Source organism: Microtus pennsylvanicus, chromosome 6, assembly GCF_037038515.1.
Source record: "Microtus pennsylvanicus isolate mMicPen1 chromosome 6, mMicPen1.hap1, whole genome shotgun sequence".
Lineage (NCBI taxonomy): Eukaryota > Metazoa > Chordata > Mammalia > Rodentia > Cricetidae > Microtus > Microtus pennsylvanicus.
In genome coordinates this window covers 114232240-114249067 of record NC_134584.1, presented here as the reverse complement: position 1 = coordinate 114249067, position 16828 = coordinate 114232240, and the positions used below count along the sequence as shown (strand labels likewise).

The following is a 16828-nucleotide window of genomic DNA, read 5'->3' as shown; positions in this document are numbered from 1 at the left end:
TGCTGTCAAATGTTTGAAAGAGGAAACGTAACGACAGAATCAAACACACATGGCAGAGGCACTATGATGTGTTTGACCAAGGAAGTGGAGCAGGGAGGAGTTGGCGAAGGTTCTGGGGCTAGACTGGCATTTTCTTGAACAGGCTGGGTAAGCTCTCTGTGCTTGTCCTGGTGAGACAGAGGTCATTCTGAGCCTACAGATGTGTCGTGTGGGAAAAATGAACATGTAGATGCCAACGTTGTGACATCAGGAGGGAGCCACCGGGAGTATAGAGAGCATGGCAAAGGCCTCAAATGAGGTAGCACACACCAATAGCCAAAATCACCCGAGAGAACCTCTTATGCCATTACATAACAGCACAGATCAGGCTATGTGAATTATGATGCCATGAATCAATATGCACATGTAACTATATCATGTATGCTAACATATAGTACACACTGACACACACACATAGGACACAACATGAAGACAGGGAAGTCAACGTGAAGTGCCCACGTGACGTGACCTTATCATGTAAACACTCTCTGTAAAATTTTGGTTTCCTTTAGACATTCCAGGGACCGCTACTGGGAAAAGTTTTAGCTTAAACAACATTTAAAACAGCATAGTTCCATTTTACCCTTTCTTTTTATTTGATCATAAAATGAAGGAGGGATAAGCACTTCTTTCCCAGAAACCCCAGGACATCTGTCCTGTGGCCATCAAGAAGAGGGCAGCAGAGATGTGGCCTTGCCAGTAGGGGGCGCCGTGCTGAGACTTAGTCCCTGTGAGTTTCTCATTAGTGATTATTATACTGCAGGAGGCCCAAATGCAAAAATTAATTAATTTCAAAGTGATAATGCATTTACAGCAACAATTAGAAACGTATAACTGTAAAAGGGCAACATTTAAAAGACATATTACATTTAATAAAGTTGCACAAGAGCATCCAATTGTAAAATTACTGATCTGCAACAATAGTCCTTAAAGAGCCACTTAAAATAGCCTGACTCCATGAAGAGTGACCTAATTACGGTAACTAAAATCACCATAGTCACAGCGAGTCACAGCAAATAAAGAAGGGACGTTGATATTAAAACACTGCTGTTTAATGCTTCCGGGAGCTGGCTGCAGCAGAGAAGGGGAGGCTGGGCTTCAGAGAGCCAGGCAAGGTTGTGGTTTTTTTTCTTTCCTGGGCCCTGTACAAGGGAGAGCATACTCAAGCTATGCCCGTGTCACAGTAAGAAGGGCTTTTGGTTAGGCAATATGGAGGAGGAGGGACTTTGAAGCAGAAATGGAGCTCTCACTGTCTCTTCGCAGGGTGCTAAGCTGTTATTCACGAATCCACCCTGTACATGGGACAGAAACTCTGGTACACATGGTCTGTGTTTCAATATACAGCTCCTTGAATATCACAGAAGCGCATCGGTTGTCCACAAAACTAACACCTTTCACAGTAGAAGCAACAAGAGGAAGGTGAAGAAGATGACTCAAGAGAGTGATCCTTGTGTCCTGCTGGGGACAGACCCATCCCAGCTCTACCCACTCCTGCTGCTTCTTCCTTTTCTTGCTTCAGAGTCCTGAATACTTGCATTGGAACAGAGATTGATGAGTGTGACCAGCAAGAGCTGTGTCCATTCTTCCTCTTCCTGATTTCCCTCCTCCCTCTTCCCAAACTTCTTTCTCCTGAGTTCCCTCCTCCTGAGCTCCCTCTTCCTGGGCTTCCTCTGTCCACCTCTCCTTCCCCAGCTCCATCATCCCTCCTGAGGAACTCATCAATAGGGAACTCAATGCAACAGTACCATCAGCCGTCTCGACAGGTTACTATTACCACAGAAAACCAAAATGTGGTTACATGTGCTATGATCTTGTTAATATCTACACTTAAAATTATAAATATAGCTCTTGAAAGTGGGAGGCAGAAGGATTCTGAGTTTGAGTTTGAGGCCAGTTTGGGCTACATAATACATACCAAGCTAGCCAGGGCTACACAGTGATATCCTGTTTCAAAGTGACTATATTCACACAAAGAAGAGAAGTCAACAGTAACATTTAAAACACTTATCAAAGGTTTCGTTTCCTAATCTCTTAGAGATACAAAATGGAAAGTTCCAGCCATTGTGATTTCCTTGAGACCAGAAAGATATGTGTGAGGCCACTGCCCCATGTTCTCCTATGCAATCCTTCTGTCTTGCCAGTAATCTTACTCCTGAACTGTTTGGGAGAGGGACAGAGTCACCGATACCCCCATACCTACCACCAAACTCCCTATTTGTCATAACTAAAATCACTATAGTCACAGCAAATAGAATTATCTTATTTATCATCATTTTTAGCCCCATGACCCTTATTATGTGTACCGTCCACAACTGAGGCACAGAGAAGAACTTTCTAGATACAGATAATGCTCATAGAATCAAGAATAACTTGAGGTCATGGGGAGAAGAATTCTGCAACAGCTGCTGTATACAGCACACTGTACAGAATATGACCAACACAAGACACATGGGGATATTTAGACTGAAATGAAATGGAATTCAGAACTTGCTCAGTTGTACTGCTCACATCAACGTCTCAATTGCTACAAGTAGCCAATGGACAGATGGTGACCACCAGACAAATTCTAGGTCCATGGTTTGACTACAATGCTCCTTCCTGTCAGTCCTCAGGAAATCTCTTTGGGATGTAGGTGGCAGGTGCTTGATGTGACTCCCATAATGAACAGAGAACACACTGGCGCTTGATCTGGAGGAGTGTTAAGGAGAGCCGGTTGGTCTACTGTGCTAGGCAGCCACTTACCTCCCTTGCCACCACCACATAGCTAGTCGAATCCAAAGGCCCAAGTGTGTGTGTGTGTGTGTGTGTGTGCGTGTGCGTGTGTCAGGGAAAAAGAACAATTTCTATCACTTAACAACAGCATCTGTAGCTACACCATGGATATATCAATTCAAAAGGAATACTTTTATTATTTATCCCATGTGTGCATGAGTGTAAAAAGGCAGATGTTGGGTTCTCCCTTTGATACTCTCTACTGTTTTGTTTATGTATTTATTTATGTATTTCTTTATTTAGAGACAGGCTGTCTCACTGCACTGGAGTTACAAATGTATAAAAACATTCCCAGCTTTCACCTGCCCACTGGGGATCTGAATCCAATTCTCAATACTTATGCAGAAAATGCTTATTCCACTAAGCCATCTCCATGGCCCTAAAAGAAACACGTTTTTTAAAGCCCGAGGCTTAGAAAAGCAACTGACCAAATATGTTGCAGAACACACACCTTTTTCATTCAAGTCACTTTGGGTTAATGAATTCACGGAAGAGGTCTTTACACGCCATTGCCAAACAACTGACAAAAACGTAAAATCTTCACACTCAGCTTTGAAAACATTTCACTTCTAACCACAGCACTGTGATTCAACCAAAGATTTGTCTTTAGGGATATGAAGGATGACCACACTCTGGCCACAAAGCCTTCCCCAGGAAAGAGCTACCCCCCAAGACCTCCATTACAAGAAGCATCTACAACCTCCGATACAAAGTCTTACTGAACCCAGAGGAATTGCACCTCCTAATTGCTTCCTAATCCACATTTTCCAATAACGCAAAGCACACACATCAAGTGCCATTTTCCACAAAATAGACTTTAGAAGCTTGTCAACCAAATCAGAAATCACACAGAGAGGAAACAGACAATTGTTGCGCACCTCACCCAAAACCTCCAAGATTTTTAGGTGTTCTCCACCTAACAATAAAAATCAACGGCTCTTATCCAAGCCTCCAAGACTCTGTCAGAATGACAGACCAAATCTAAAGATGATACAGACGTGATGGGGAACCTTTGCCAATGATGCTGTTATACTCCACACCAGCCCCACGACGGCAGACAACAACGAGACCACAAGTCGACGCACAGGTCTGGGTTTGCAGACCCTTTTGTGACGCTTAAGAAAGGCAGGCATCTGGGGGTACCAGAAGCCATCCACTTACCATGGACTTGGTGAATGGCCTGGCCAAGGTGAACAGCAGCGTGTACACCCATGAGTTTCGATGGATGGACGAGAACATCATGTTTCCAGGGTGCACGGCATTCGAAGTGACCCCTCGTGGGGAGAGGCGACGGTGCAGCTCGTTGGAGAAGAGGATATTGCAGAGCTTGGATCTGTTATAAGCCAGCATGGCCCAATAGTCACTCTGTGATGGAGACAGGCGGCTGAGGTCAAGTTTCCCTGAGGAATCGTTAATATCCGTAAATCTGAAACACAGAAAGCGTGACATAGAATACAGAAGGCAGCTTCTCACAGGGCTTTAGATTTCTATTTAAAATCTGAACGAACTGTGGAGATTTGATCTAGAATACCTCACCACCATGTCCCTTACAAACAGAAGTTGGAGACTTAACATGCTGTCAAGTAATGTGATCCAAAGAGGAAGCTTAAGCCTACACCCAGGAGTGCAGTAGACCAAATAAACCCTGCCTCTCTCTCTCTCTGTGAGTGTGTGTGTGTCTGTGTGCGCTCATATGTGCACGTGTACCTCAAGATCTTCAACCACAAGTTCAAGGATAATTAAATGGAAACAAGCCTTAGATAAAAGGTAGCTAATTAGGAAAGCAGTATCACGTTCCTATACTTTGGCAGGATTTCCCGAGATTATTTTAGCCAAACGTATGAGCCCTGTATATTTTCATTTGTGCATCTAAGTTAATACAGATGAGCTGTCGTGCCTCCAAGACTCTTTTCCAGATTAAAAATTAATGATCATAAAAGGGTTGCAGCCTTGGTGAGGTGCCATCAAAAGTCTTTAACATTTAAAAAAAATAAATAAAGCCCCAAACAAGTTCTGGCCAAGTCTACTGTTTTTGAGTATGCCCATGGCATGGGCACACACAAATCAAAGTAACTAGTTGATGCTTTATAAGAGTCGGACAGAGCCATTAAACACCAGCTGTTTCCTTCCTTTATGCCTATCTCTTTGCCAAAAAAGAAAGTGTTTGCCTTTAAAAAAAATGGATCGTAAGATGCGGGAGAATTGTCTGTATTCTATCAGTCATGTTATAAATAAACGCTGATTGGCCAGGTAGGAAATATAGGTGGGAAAACCAGACAGGAAGTAGAAATGATGTAATGAGAATCTGGGAAGGAGGAAGTTGATTCCTCCCACTCCTGCCCAGACCACCAAAGCAGCAGGATGTGAGCTGTCCCACTGAAAAAAGGTACTGAGCCACATGGCTAACATAGATCAGAAAAATGGGTTAATCAAGATGTGAGAGTTAGCCAGTGAGAGGCTAGAGCTAATGGGCCAATCAGCTTTATAACTTATAGAGATCTTTGTGTGATTTTCTTTGGGGCTAAACAGTTGTGGGGTACTTGGCGGGACAGAAACCCAAACAAACAAGCCAGGCCCCTCATGTTACAATAAGAAACAACCTAAAAGAATGTTCTAGATAGTATCATATTTGTTGAAGGACTCTCTCTACTTGGCTTCATTATGCCAACTTTGGGCATTGTAGAGTATCCTGGTTAGTGTTACTACTGCTGTGATGAAATACCATGACCAAAAACAACTTGGAGGGGAAAGGATTTATGGGCTTACACCTCCACATCACATTTCATTATCAAAGAAGGTCAGAACAGAAACTCAAACAGGGTGGGAATCTGGAGCTGATGCAGAGGCCATGGAGTGCTACTGCTTACTGGCTTGCTCTACATGGCTTGCTCAGTCTGCTTTCTTATAGAATACAGGACCACCAGCCTAGGGATGGCATCACCCACAGTGGGCTGGGCCCTCCCACAACAATCAGTAATTAAGAAAATGCCCTACAGTCTTACCTATAGTTTGTGTCAAGCTGACACAAAACTATCCCCTTGCCAACTTGACACACAAACAAACACATCACGGATGAGACACAACCTTTCCTTTCTCTTTCATCTTTAAGATCTCACATTAAAAATCATAAATAACTTTAAAAGTCCCACAGTCTTTACAAATTCAAACACTTCAAAATTCAGTCTTTTCAAAAATTCAAAGTCTCTTTTAAAACCCCCAAGTCTCTTTAAAAATTCAGTCCTTCAATGGGCTCCTGTAAAATCAAAAATAAGTTAAATAATCCCTTATTTCGAGAGGAAAGCACCAGGCTACAGTTGTAATCTGAACAAAGCAAAACCAAGTTCCAACAGTGTAACTAACTCAATGTCCAGTATCTCGGATTCACTCACAATCTTCTGGACTCCTCCAAGGGGTCTCTGCAACACACACAGTTTGTCTTCTAGGCTCTGGCTGTTCTTGGTAGGCATCCCATGCTACTGGCATCTCCAAAATGCAGGGTTCTCTGCTGCAACTGGGCTGCACTTTTACCAACAGCTCCTCTTGGGCTCTCTGCATGGTGTTAAACCTCAACCTCTGTGAATGACCCCTTAGTCTTGGACCTTCAACAATGGCCTCTTCTGGCCTGTCACACTGTGAAACCTCAGCTGCTCTCTATGGCTTCACAACTTGCACAGACAACACCTAGTGTGTTTAAGTAGTAGAAATGAACTTGCACATGTGAGGTTGTGTTGGTGATGAGATGTGTGTGCCCATGTGTATGCCTGTGTGGACTGTACACTTGCGGTGTGCTGATTTCGTCTATGATCATGTGTGATTATATGTGACTGGGATGTCTATCTGTGAGTGTGTGTAGTTTCCTGTGGCTGTGTGTGTGACCTACATGTGTGATTATGGATATCGGACTGTGTGGTTTTGAGACTATGTGAGACTGTGGGTGCGGGTTTGTTATATAACTGTGTGGTTTATATGGGTTTTTTTTTCTGGTTGTATATAATTTTATGTGTCTGAGAGTCTACGTAGGTGAGACCATGTCAGGGTATGGCTGGATGAGTGTCTATGTATGATTGTGTGTGGCAGTATTTGTATGAATATGTGTGTGAGACTCTACACCTGTGAGATTGTGGGGGTGACTGAGTGTGAGCCTCGGTAGCTGGTTGTGTGGAGTTGTATGTGTGACCACATGTGTGTGTGTGACTATGTCTGATTGTACATATCCGCCTGTCACTCCTCCTGCTGAGGCTGTTTAGAGCTGTGTGACCAGCACTCTGCTCCTTTCGTTCTATTTTAATTGTTATCTGAAAAATTTTCACAGTGAGGAAGCCAACTGCCCATTTCATTATGATATATTTTAGACAGGCATAAACTCAATTCACTCGCTCAGACTCCAGCTAAGTAAGTAAAACACAGTGAAGATAGAGAATGGTTAATAAATAATTCGCCCGAGGGCATCCAGTAGAATATTTTCTGCAAACATAAGACTTTATTTTTCCCCTAACAGGGGGTCTTGACTCCGACGAAGAGACTCCGCCAAGGTTTATGGAGGTAATTAGATATCAACATTTTGCATTTTACAATTTGGTTTCGGCTCTGGGTCCTCCAGGAGTGAGCCAGCGCTGTCTGTGTGCCTGGCACCCATGCTTGCTCTCTGGGGCTCGGGAGTGCAACACAAGAGTAATAAACAGTCCCGCGGGTAGGAATTAATATTTTGTAAGAATGTTACTGAGAAGAAAGTGGACAGGAAGAGCCAATCGGCACACCGATGCAGGCCTTTCAGACACAATCAACTAGGCCTTGCTAGATGTGACAATGGACCTCAGTCAGGAGGCCAAGGATTTTCCTTCCAAATTTGTCTTTAATATGAAATTAGGACTTGGACCTCCAAGTAAGCAGGAATTACAGTTTGGTTCCAGCGAGAACAAAGGCGTCCCAGGAAACGGCAGCTGAGACAGAGCTTTTATTGAGGGAACTGAGCAGCTGACACCTCCACACTGTCTCCCATTAAATACCAGCTCATTTAAACATATCCCGTGGTGCCCTCCACATCTGGTAAGCGATTGGGGCTGGCAGATTTATTTCTACATCTTTCTCTCCTGTCTGCCCCCACGGTAGCCTCCTTCCCTGCTTCGCGGGGGCCACTCCCTTTCTTCCACAAACCTGGTGTGATTTGCAAAGATAAGCCTGGCCAGATTTTGTTACTACCTAATTACTAGATGTTTTGTGTCTTCTTGCGGGCAGAGGGGGGATTATTACCCGCGCTTCCCTTTCACTGCAGCCATCATAAATCTAAACTGGCAAGAGTAAATCTGTCTGCAGCGTGTCACTTACACCGTAAGCCCCTGTGCTTGGGAGTGATAAAGGGTTCAAGCTAACCCTTGGCTGGTCTCGTTCTTCAAAGTCCCAGGGGTTACATTTTATGGAAGTATGATTAAAAAAATAATAAGCTGCATTCTGGGTCACCAAAACATTTCAGGACTTAAGGTGGAGAAGAAGAGAAAGAAAATAGTCGTTGGCACGTTCTTTTATATTTATTTATTTATTTATTTACTTTTAGCTGCTTTACTAAGGAGGCAGCCCCTGGCCCCGGTCCCCAATACCAGGAACATTGGGAAGGGAATCCTCCGGAACAAGCTATAAATCTTGTTTTGCCCAGAAAACCCTTTGTCTTTTCTTAGCACTTCTCTTAGAAACAGTTAGTTGTTTATCCATCTCCAGCACAAATATGTTGAAAACACCACAATGTTTTCAGATGTCTTTTTCGTCGATTGAATAGTCTAATGGCAATCAGAAAGAAACGCCATCTGATGTGTAAATTGAAATTCTAACCGAAAGAGGCATGGCCAGATTTCCAATACGCGCTAACTACAGTCCTTCCCTTTCTGCAATTACGCTGCTAATGTCTGCATTGAATTCCCTAATTTCTCATTATAAAACAATTGGATTTCATCTCGCGGCCTTTAACTGCATTGTTTCCCCTGCTAGAATAACTGTGCTCTCCTCTCCGTGAGACTTTGAAGTTGTTGAATTACAAATCAATAAAGGTCATGCCATTCAGATTTCATCAATTATTATTCCATCTCCGAGTGAAATCAATGGGGAGCCTAAGGTATAATTGTAAAATCACTCTATATTGCTCTAGACAGTCCCCCCCCCCACCCTGAAACAATTCCCCATGATCACACATGTAGAAAGATCTGGAAAAATTAATGAAGCCAGGTTGTGCACACTGATGTTTCTCATAGTAAATCTAGTCAAAATTAGTAATTTTAAGAGTTACTGTGTGTGTGTGTGGGGGGGGGGGGGTTGAGGTTGTCTGCAGAGACCAGAAGAGGGTGTTGCATCCTCTGCATCTGGCTATAAGTCACCTGACCTGAAGGCTGGGACCTGAACTGGGGTTCTCTGTAAGAGCTTTTAAATGCTGAGCCCTGAATAAATCAAGATGATTTTCAGTTGGAGCCTTGGGGAGAATTTCAGATGGCGTAAACAAAGGGACAAGTGGAAAATATCAAATTAAATTCGAACCCACCTGTGGGACTCAGAAGACACCACGATGACACGGGCAGGGGCTGAGCGACACAAAACGTCCTGCAGGAGTTGGACAAGGTAGAAGTGTCCCAGGTGATTGACCTGGAAGGTCGTCTCCAGGCCATCTTTTGTGAGGGTCCAGGGTAGAGCGAAAGTCCCCGCATTGCACACAAGAACATGAAGAGACCTACACAATGAAACAGACAATATCAGGCACAAATTGATGGTCTTAAACTAGGTGCCATCTATGTCCACTTAGAAATAACCATTTCTCTAGGGTTTTCAAGAGTCCGTCCAGTGAGAGATGAGATACGCCAGGATGTTACATCAATCTGAATGGGACATTCCCTCAAGGTACAAGCAACAAGAAGTTCACAGGACACAAGACATACATGTTACCCCAGAACCATAAGGAGTAGATCGGGACAATGGTGGCTCGCTGGAGTTGGAACACAGAGTCTCTAGTTAACTCTGCTTTTTAATACCAACAATTAGTAACACTTTTAAGTTCAATCAAAATAGCCTACCAAATACCCACAAGGAGCCCGTTCATTTCCTTTCTTTATGAAAAAGACTGACAAGAAAGGCTGACACTGGGGCCTGATGCTTAGTAGGTACTAAATAAACCCATCAAGGGGAAAATGTTCTGTTTATAAAGACAGTCAGATATTGGAATATATTCCTCCTAGAAATGCTTGCCTAGCCTGGACTTAGACCAGGTTTCATCCTCATTACCACATAAGCCAAGTATGTTTTAACCCTAGTACTCAGGAGGGGAGGCAGGAGGATCAGGAGTTCAAGGTCATCTTTGACTACAAAGTGGCTTTCAGGCTAGCCTTGGGTACATGAAACCCTGTCTCACTCTGTGTATGTGTGTGTTTGTGTGTGTGGACACAAATGCATAGGTATGTATCTTCATTTTAGGTTCAGATTAAATCTTCCTGTTAGAAATGAGCCTGGGGACAAGAAAGAAGAGATGTGCTGTAAACACAATTCTAACACTAGAAGTAACCCTTCATTTGATTGAAAGTCCTAAATCCTAATAAATACATTTTCTGTAAAAAGAAATCCTAATGAACAGATACTACACAATGGTAGATCTTTAAGACTCTCTACTGTATTTGTAACTGAAACATAAAAGCAGCAAATTAAACTGGGGAAAATTGTCCTGTGAAGTAGGCTGTAAGCAAATGGTCTGAAGCCCACAGCACAATAACAAGCAAATCCATTTTGTTTTAGAATCCATTATGAAGCAAAATATATATTACAGAATCATACACACACACACACACCAATAGGGTGGAGGGAACCTGAGTGACAGATAGGAAAGCTGAAAAAAGCTAAGGATCAAGAACAATCTTAGGAGCCAGGAGAATGATGAGAAGGCCCCTACAGCCACCCAGATGGAGTCCACCTGTAGACACCTTGGCTTCAGACTTTTGGCTCCGAGAACCATGAGAAACTATGAATTTCTTGCTTTAAGTCACCCAGGTTGTGATGATCTACCTTAGGAAATCAACACTTTCCAAGACACTTACCTAAGGAAAGAGTCCAAGTGTATACATAAAGATGTTAATAATTACACAGATGAATATAACTTAAAATTAACTATGGACTAGAAGTCACCCATGCATGATCCTCAGTAGGAGAACAGATAAATGTACAACAGAGAATTAAGGGGCTCCCCGACCTTCCCAGGCGAACTGAAAAGGTCAGCAGGCGTGACTAGGTGTGTCATACAGCTTTCTCCAAAAAGAGAAACACCAGCACAAATGTGGTGGCTCACGCCTGTCATCTCAGCACTGAGGAGACGGAGGCAGCTGCCAGTGGGGCCACACAGCAGACTCTAGGCCAACCTGGCATACAGAGTGCAATCCTGTCTCCAAAAACAAAACTCAGAACCAAGGCTGCCAGGACAGTGGATAAACACATTTGCCACCAACTCAGATGACCTGAGTCTGATCCCCGGGAACCCACATGGTGGAAAGACAGAACAGACTCCTGCAAGTTGTTCCTGCCTCCACACACCAGCCTTGGCACACACCCACTCATCCACATACATGCACACACACCTGAGGGAACACGCATGAACAAATTAATATGTGGTAACATAAAATCAAAACAAAACCAAAAGCAAGACAAATGGAATATCTCCCTATGCAGTCACCAAGAAACAAAATCAGGAGCAGAAGGAGAGAGAGCATGAGCAAGGAACTCAGGACCGCGAGGGGTGCACCCACACACTGAGACAATGGGCATGTTCTATCGGGAACTCACCAAGGCCAGCTGGCCTGGGTCTGAAAAAGCCTGGGATAAAACCGGACTCGCTGAACATAGCGGACAATGAGGACTACTGAGAACTCAAGAACAATGGCAGTGGGTTTTTGATCCTACTGCACGTACTGGCTTTGTGGGAGCCTAGGCAGTTTGGATGCTCACCTTACTAGACCTGGATGGTCCTTGGACTTCCCACAGGGCAGGGAACCCTGATTGCTCTTTGGGCTGACGAGGGAGGGGGACTTGATTGGGGGAGCGGGAGGGAAATGGGAGGCAGTGGCGGGGAAGAGACAGAAATTTTAATAAATAAATAAATGTAAAAAAAAACCCATCAGCTATTATGAGTTGCATGGTACTGACCCACACACACAACGAATATACTTTCTACTCTATAGATTTGTCAAACACTGTCATCTCATGTAAATAGGATGATAGCTGGTCTTTTATGACTGTCTTCTTTGACCTGGCATGATGCTTGGGGTTTCTCACTGTACCAAGAATGGGCACTGCCCTCCCTCCTGAGCCTGAGATGTACTCTGCTGCATGCACAGACAGATCACGCTTGCGCGTTCATCCTCTGATTGACAGATGGGTTGCTTGCAGTATCGGGCTAATGTGAATAGAGCTGCTGTGGACGTTGCTTTGCCAGTTCTTCTGGAGATGTGTCTGTTTCTTTCTCTCAAGTACGCACTGGCAAATGGAACCGCTGGCTCAGAATAATGCTGTGTTTAACTTTTGAGGCGAATCCTGAGTGAGGTAAGCCAGACCCAAAAAGAGGAACATGGGATGTACTCACTCATATTTGGTTTCTAGCCATAAATAAAGGACATTGGGCTTATAATGCATGTTCCTAGAGAAGCTAAGTAAGAAGGTGAACCCAAAGACAAACACATAGGCATCCTCATGAATATTAACCTTCATCAGGCGATGAAAGGAGACAGAGACAGAGGAGCACGGGACAGAAATCTCAAGGTCCAAATCAGGAGCAGAAGGAGACGGAGCACGAGCAAGGAACTCAGGACCGCGAGGGGTGCACCCACACACTGAGACAATGGGGATGTTCTATCGGGAACTCACCAAGGCCAGCTGGCCTGGGTCTGAAAAAGCATGGGACAAATCCGGACTAGCTGAACATAGAGGACAATGAGGAATACTGAGAACTCAAGAACAATCGCAATGGGTTTTTGATCCTACTGCACGTACTGGCTTTGGGGGAGCCTAGGCAGTTTGGATGCTCACCTTAGGAGACCTGGATAGAGGTGGGCGGTCCCTGGGCTTCCCACAGGTCAGGGAACCCTTATTGCTCTTAGAGCAGATGAGGGAGGGTGACTTGATTGGGGGAGGGGGAGGGAAATGGGAGGCGGTTGCGGGCAGGAGGCAGAAATCCTTAATAAATAAATAAATTTAAAAAAAAAAAACTTTTGAGGCGAATCAAACTGAACTGCGGTCCAAAGTGGGACCCTCACTAGCTGTGCGCTACACACATCTGCATCCATATGACACTTTCATCGCCCATCTCTTCTTTCCTTTTGAAGTTATTTCTTTTATTTTGATATTATAATAGAATCAAAACAGTTCCCCCTTCCCTTTCCTCTCTCCAAACCCTATCACACCCTTCTTTGTTCATTTTTGAATTCATGGATTCTTTTTCCATTAATTGTTGTTACAAACATACATAGACACGTACACACACACACACACATTCTAAATACACAAATACAACCTGTACTGTCTGAGTCTGTATAATGTTACTTGTAGGTGTATTTATTCAGGGTTGACCCTTTGGCATTTGATGACCAATTGGTGTGCTCCTCCCTGGGGAAGACAATTTCTGCCAATCTCGCATTCCTGGGTTGCTTGTAGTTCCTTGTGTAGAGCTGAGGACTTACAGCCTTTCCCTCAGCCATGTTAGCGCCTCTATTGCTGTTTTCCTTGTTCAGCTCATGCTGGTGAGACTTCAGGGATCTAGCTCCTAGACGCTCCCTTATCCTCTGGCTCTTACAGTCTCTCTGTCCACAGTGAACCCTGCGCCACCCTAGCAAACATGAGTGACCATTTCTTTGTGGTTTACATGTCTGGCTAACAATGCTGAGACGAGTTTGAGGTGTTCATTGGTAGTTAGCATATCTTCTTGGGAGAAAAGTGAGTTCAGTTTCTAGGCCCTTTTTGGAGTTCGCAGTTTTATCTTCTTACTATTGGATTATGAAAATTCTTTATGGATGATGCATGAAGCCCTTTCAAGGTAGACAGTTTTCAGATACCCTTCCCATTCTATAGGTGGTCTTTATGTTTTCTTGACGGCATAATTTGAAACACAAAAGCTTTTAATTTTAGTGATTTCTCATTTTGTTTTGGTTTGTTTTTAATTCCTCTTTTGTCACTTGTGCTTTTGGGGTTGGACATATGAAATCATTATCTACTCTAATGCCACAAAGATATGGTGATTCTATGTTTTCTTGTAGAATAAAGTAATTTGGGTTTTATATTAGGTCACTGATTCCTGTTCCGCTAACTTTGTGTATGGCTCATGAAAGCGATTCGGCTTCATTCTTTGTGGTGGGTACCCAGTGTTACTAGAACCATCTATAGAAAAGACTTACTTACCCAATTGAGTTACTCAGCATTTAAAAAAAAATCAATCAATCTTGTGAGGGTTTAATTCTAGACCTCAATTCCATTCAGTTCTTGAATGTCCGTGGTCATGACAGAGTGTGTTTTTAATTACTGGGAAGTGGGAGGCTTCCCACTTGATTTCCACTCTTGGTTTGTCTACTCAGTGTCTTTTTCATTCTCATATGAAGTTCAAGACCAAAATTCCAGTTTTAAAGGAAACTGAATCCACCCTGTAGATGAACCTGAGGGACAAAGAGTCACACCTTCCAATCCACGAACATGGTCTACCTCTATTCATTTGAGTGTCCTTTAATTTCTTCCAACAACGCTTTATACATTCAGAAGTCTAAGCTTTCCACATTTTTGTTAAATTATTTTAAAAGTTTCAAAACTGCTTCTTGATTTTCTTCTTTCTGATGTTGCTGCCTGCAAGCAAAATTATTTTCTTCAGTTCCTTTTGGAGGTGTTGTTGCTCCCACAGAGAAACAAACTCATTTCTACACACTGAGTGGTCACCCTGAAATCCAGCTGAAATTGGCGTGAGTTTTAATACTTCTTAATTTGATTTCTTAAGATGTTATACATGCAAAGTCATTTCATCTACAAGGAAGGCAGTTTTAATTTTTCCTTTCCAATTAGAATGGGTTCTGGCTGCTAACACCACTGCCTGTTTCTGGGTGTTAGGGAGAAAGCATTCACGTCATATCGGCTGTGGTCTTTCTGTATACATTAATAAGGTGAAAAAATATGCCTTTTTTGATCCCAACTCTACTGAGTATTTTTTTAATCAAAAAAGAATACTTAACTATTTGCAAATAATTTTTCTATATCCATCCAGATGACCTTATTCTTCTGACCTGTAATTCTTCCATTGATTTAATTTTGAATACTTAATTTCGACTTCCTTACATATCATAAGTATACAATCCGTTTTTTTTTTTTTTTACGTGATTGCATTTGGTTTGCTGGCATTTTGTTGAAGTCCCTGTGTCTATTCCTGTGTGACACTGGCTTGTCATGTTCTTTCCTTCCCAGGATTTTGTTTTTGACATCTAGCAAACAGCAAGTTTAGAAGCACTCCCTCCTGGTTTTTGACAAGTCTATAAAGAACTGATAGTAAAGTCTGTTTAAATGCTTGGCGAAAAGCATGCACAGCACAGCTAGAAGGAAGCGTATTGACAAATCTCACCTTTAAGGATTCATGAAATCTCATTATCACGGGGCAACCTGGATCTTGTTAAGAGAGCATGGCACTCATTTCTGGTGCTTGATCTACTTCCCAACTTATTGCCACTTAAAAATAAGCACAGTGAAGTGGTTGTGCTTATCGGGGACAACCCCTGTTTCGTATATGGTGTGCACTGCAGCTGTCAGTCAACAGCCCCATGTGACGTCATTACTCTCTGAAGGCTGGACCTGAGTGCTCTGAGGCGTCAGCTCCTCACTGCATGCACCAGCCCTGCTTCACACCAAAGCAGAAAACTCTACCCGGGAGGCTTTGCAGCAAGACAGAAGCTTTGGAAAATGTAGTGTGCGCAGAGGAGGGAGGCACGTGAGTGTCTGATGTCTGAGCTCCTTTTTGGCTACAACTCTAGTGTTTTGGTCACTTCGCAAAGTTGTTTTCCGCCCTCCTGTGTGTGTGTGTGTGGGGGGGGAGGGTGTTAACTGTGGAGTAGACATTTGCTGAGAATTCTGCGTACATAGCTCATTTAACTCTCATGGCAACCTTGGGTTACATGCATTCTTTTTTTTTTTTCTTATTGAGAAAAAAACAATTTCCGCCTCCTCCCAGCCTCCCACTCCCCCCGCCACTCCTCTCCCTCTCCCCCCACTCCTCTCCTTCTCCCCCCCACTCCTCTCCCCCTCCCTCTCAAGTCTGAAGAGCAGTCAGGGTTCCCTGCCCTGTGGAAAGTCCAAAGTCCTCCCCCCTCCATCCTGGTCTAGGAAGGTGAATCTCCAAACTGGCTAGGCTCCCACGAAGCCAGAACATGAAGTAGGATCAAAACCCAGTGTCATTGTCCTTGGCTTCTCAGCAGCCCTCATTGTTCGCCATATTCAGAGAGTCCGGTTTTATCCCCTGCTCTTTCGGTCACAGTCCAGCTGGCCTTGGTGAGCTCCCAATAGATCAGCCCCACTGTCTCAGTGGGTGGGTGCACCCCTCTTGGTCCTGAATTCCTTGCTCATCTTCTCCCTCCTTCTGTTCCTCATTGGGACTTTGGGAGCTCAGTCCAGTCCTCCAGTGTGGGTCTCTGTCTCTATCTCCATCCATCGCCAGATTAAGGTTCTATGGTGATATGCAAAATATTCATCAGTATGGCTATAGGATAGGATCATTTCAGGTTCCCTATCTTCCGCTGCCCCAGGAACTAACTAGGGACCTCGCCTTGGGCACCTGGAAGCCCCTCTAGGTCCAAGTCTCTTCCCAACCTTAAGATGGCTCCCTTAATTAAGATATGTGCTTCCCTGCTCCCAGAGAGGACAACAGGAGGTTTTTGGATTACATTATTACAGAACTAGTAATGTAATTAGAGACAACTTTCCTGAGGTTAGAATCCAAATATTTGGATTGACAAAAATAAATGAGTAAACAAATAACCGAGTAAGA

At 43.6% G+C, this 16828-nt stretch overlaps 1 protein-coding gene across 2 annotated transcripts in view; it reads right to left on the bottom strand.

Annotated features, from left to right (window-relative positions):
• The window catches only part of Wwox (WW domain containing oxidoreductase), an 871622-nt gene that overhangs the window by 595901 nt on the left and 258893 nt on the right, over positions 1-16828 (bottom strand). For both annotated transcript variants that reach the window (XM_075977401.1, XM_075977402.1), the window contains exons 7-8: positions 9335-9520; positions 3973-4237 (exon numbers count right to left, since the gene is read on the bottom strand). In XM_075977401.1, the coding sequence (XP_075833516.1) occupies positions 3973-4237; positions 9335-9520 (451 nt within the window). The remainder of the gene's footprint in view (positions 1-3972; positions 4238-9334; positions 9521-16828) is intronic.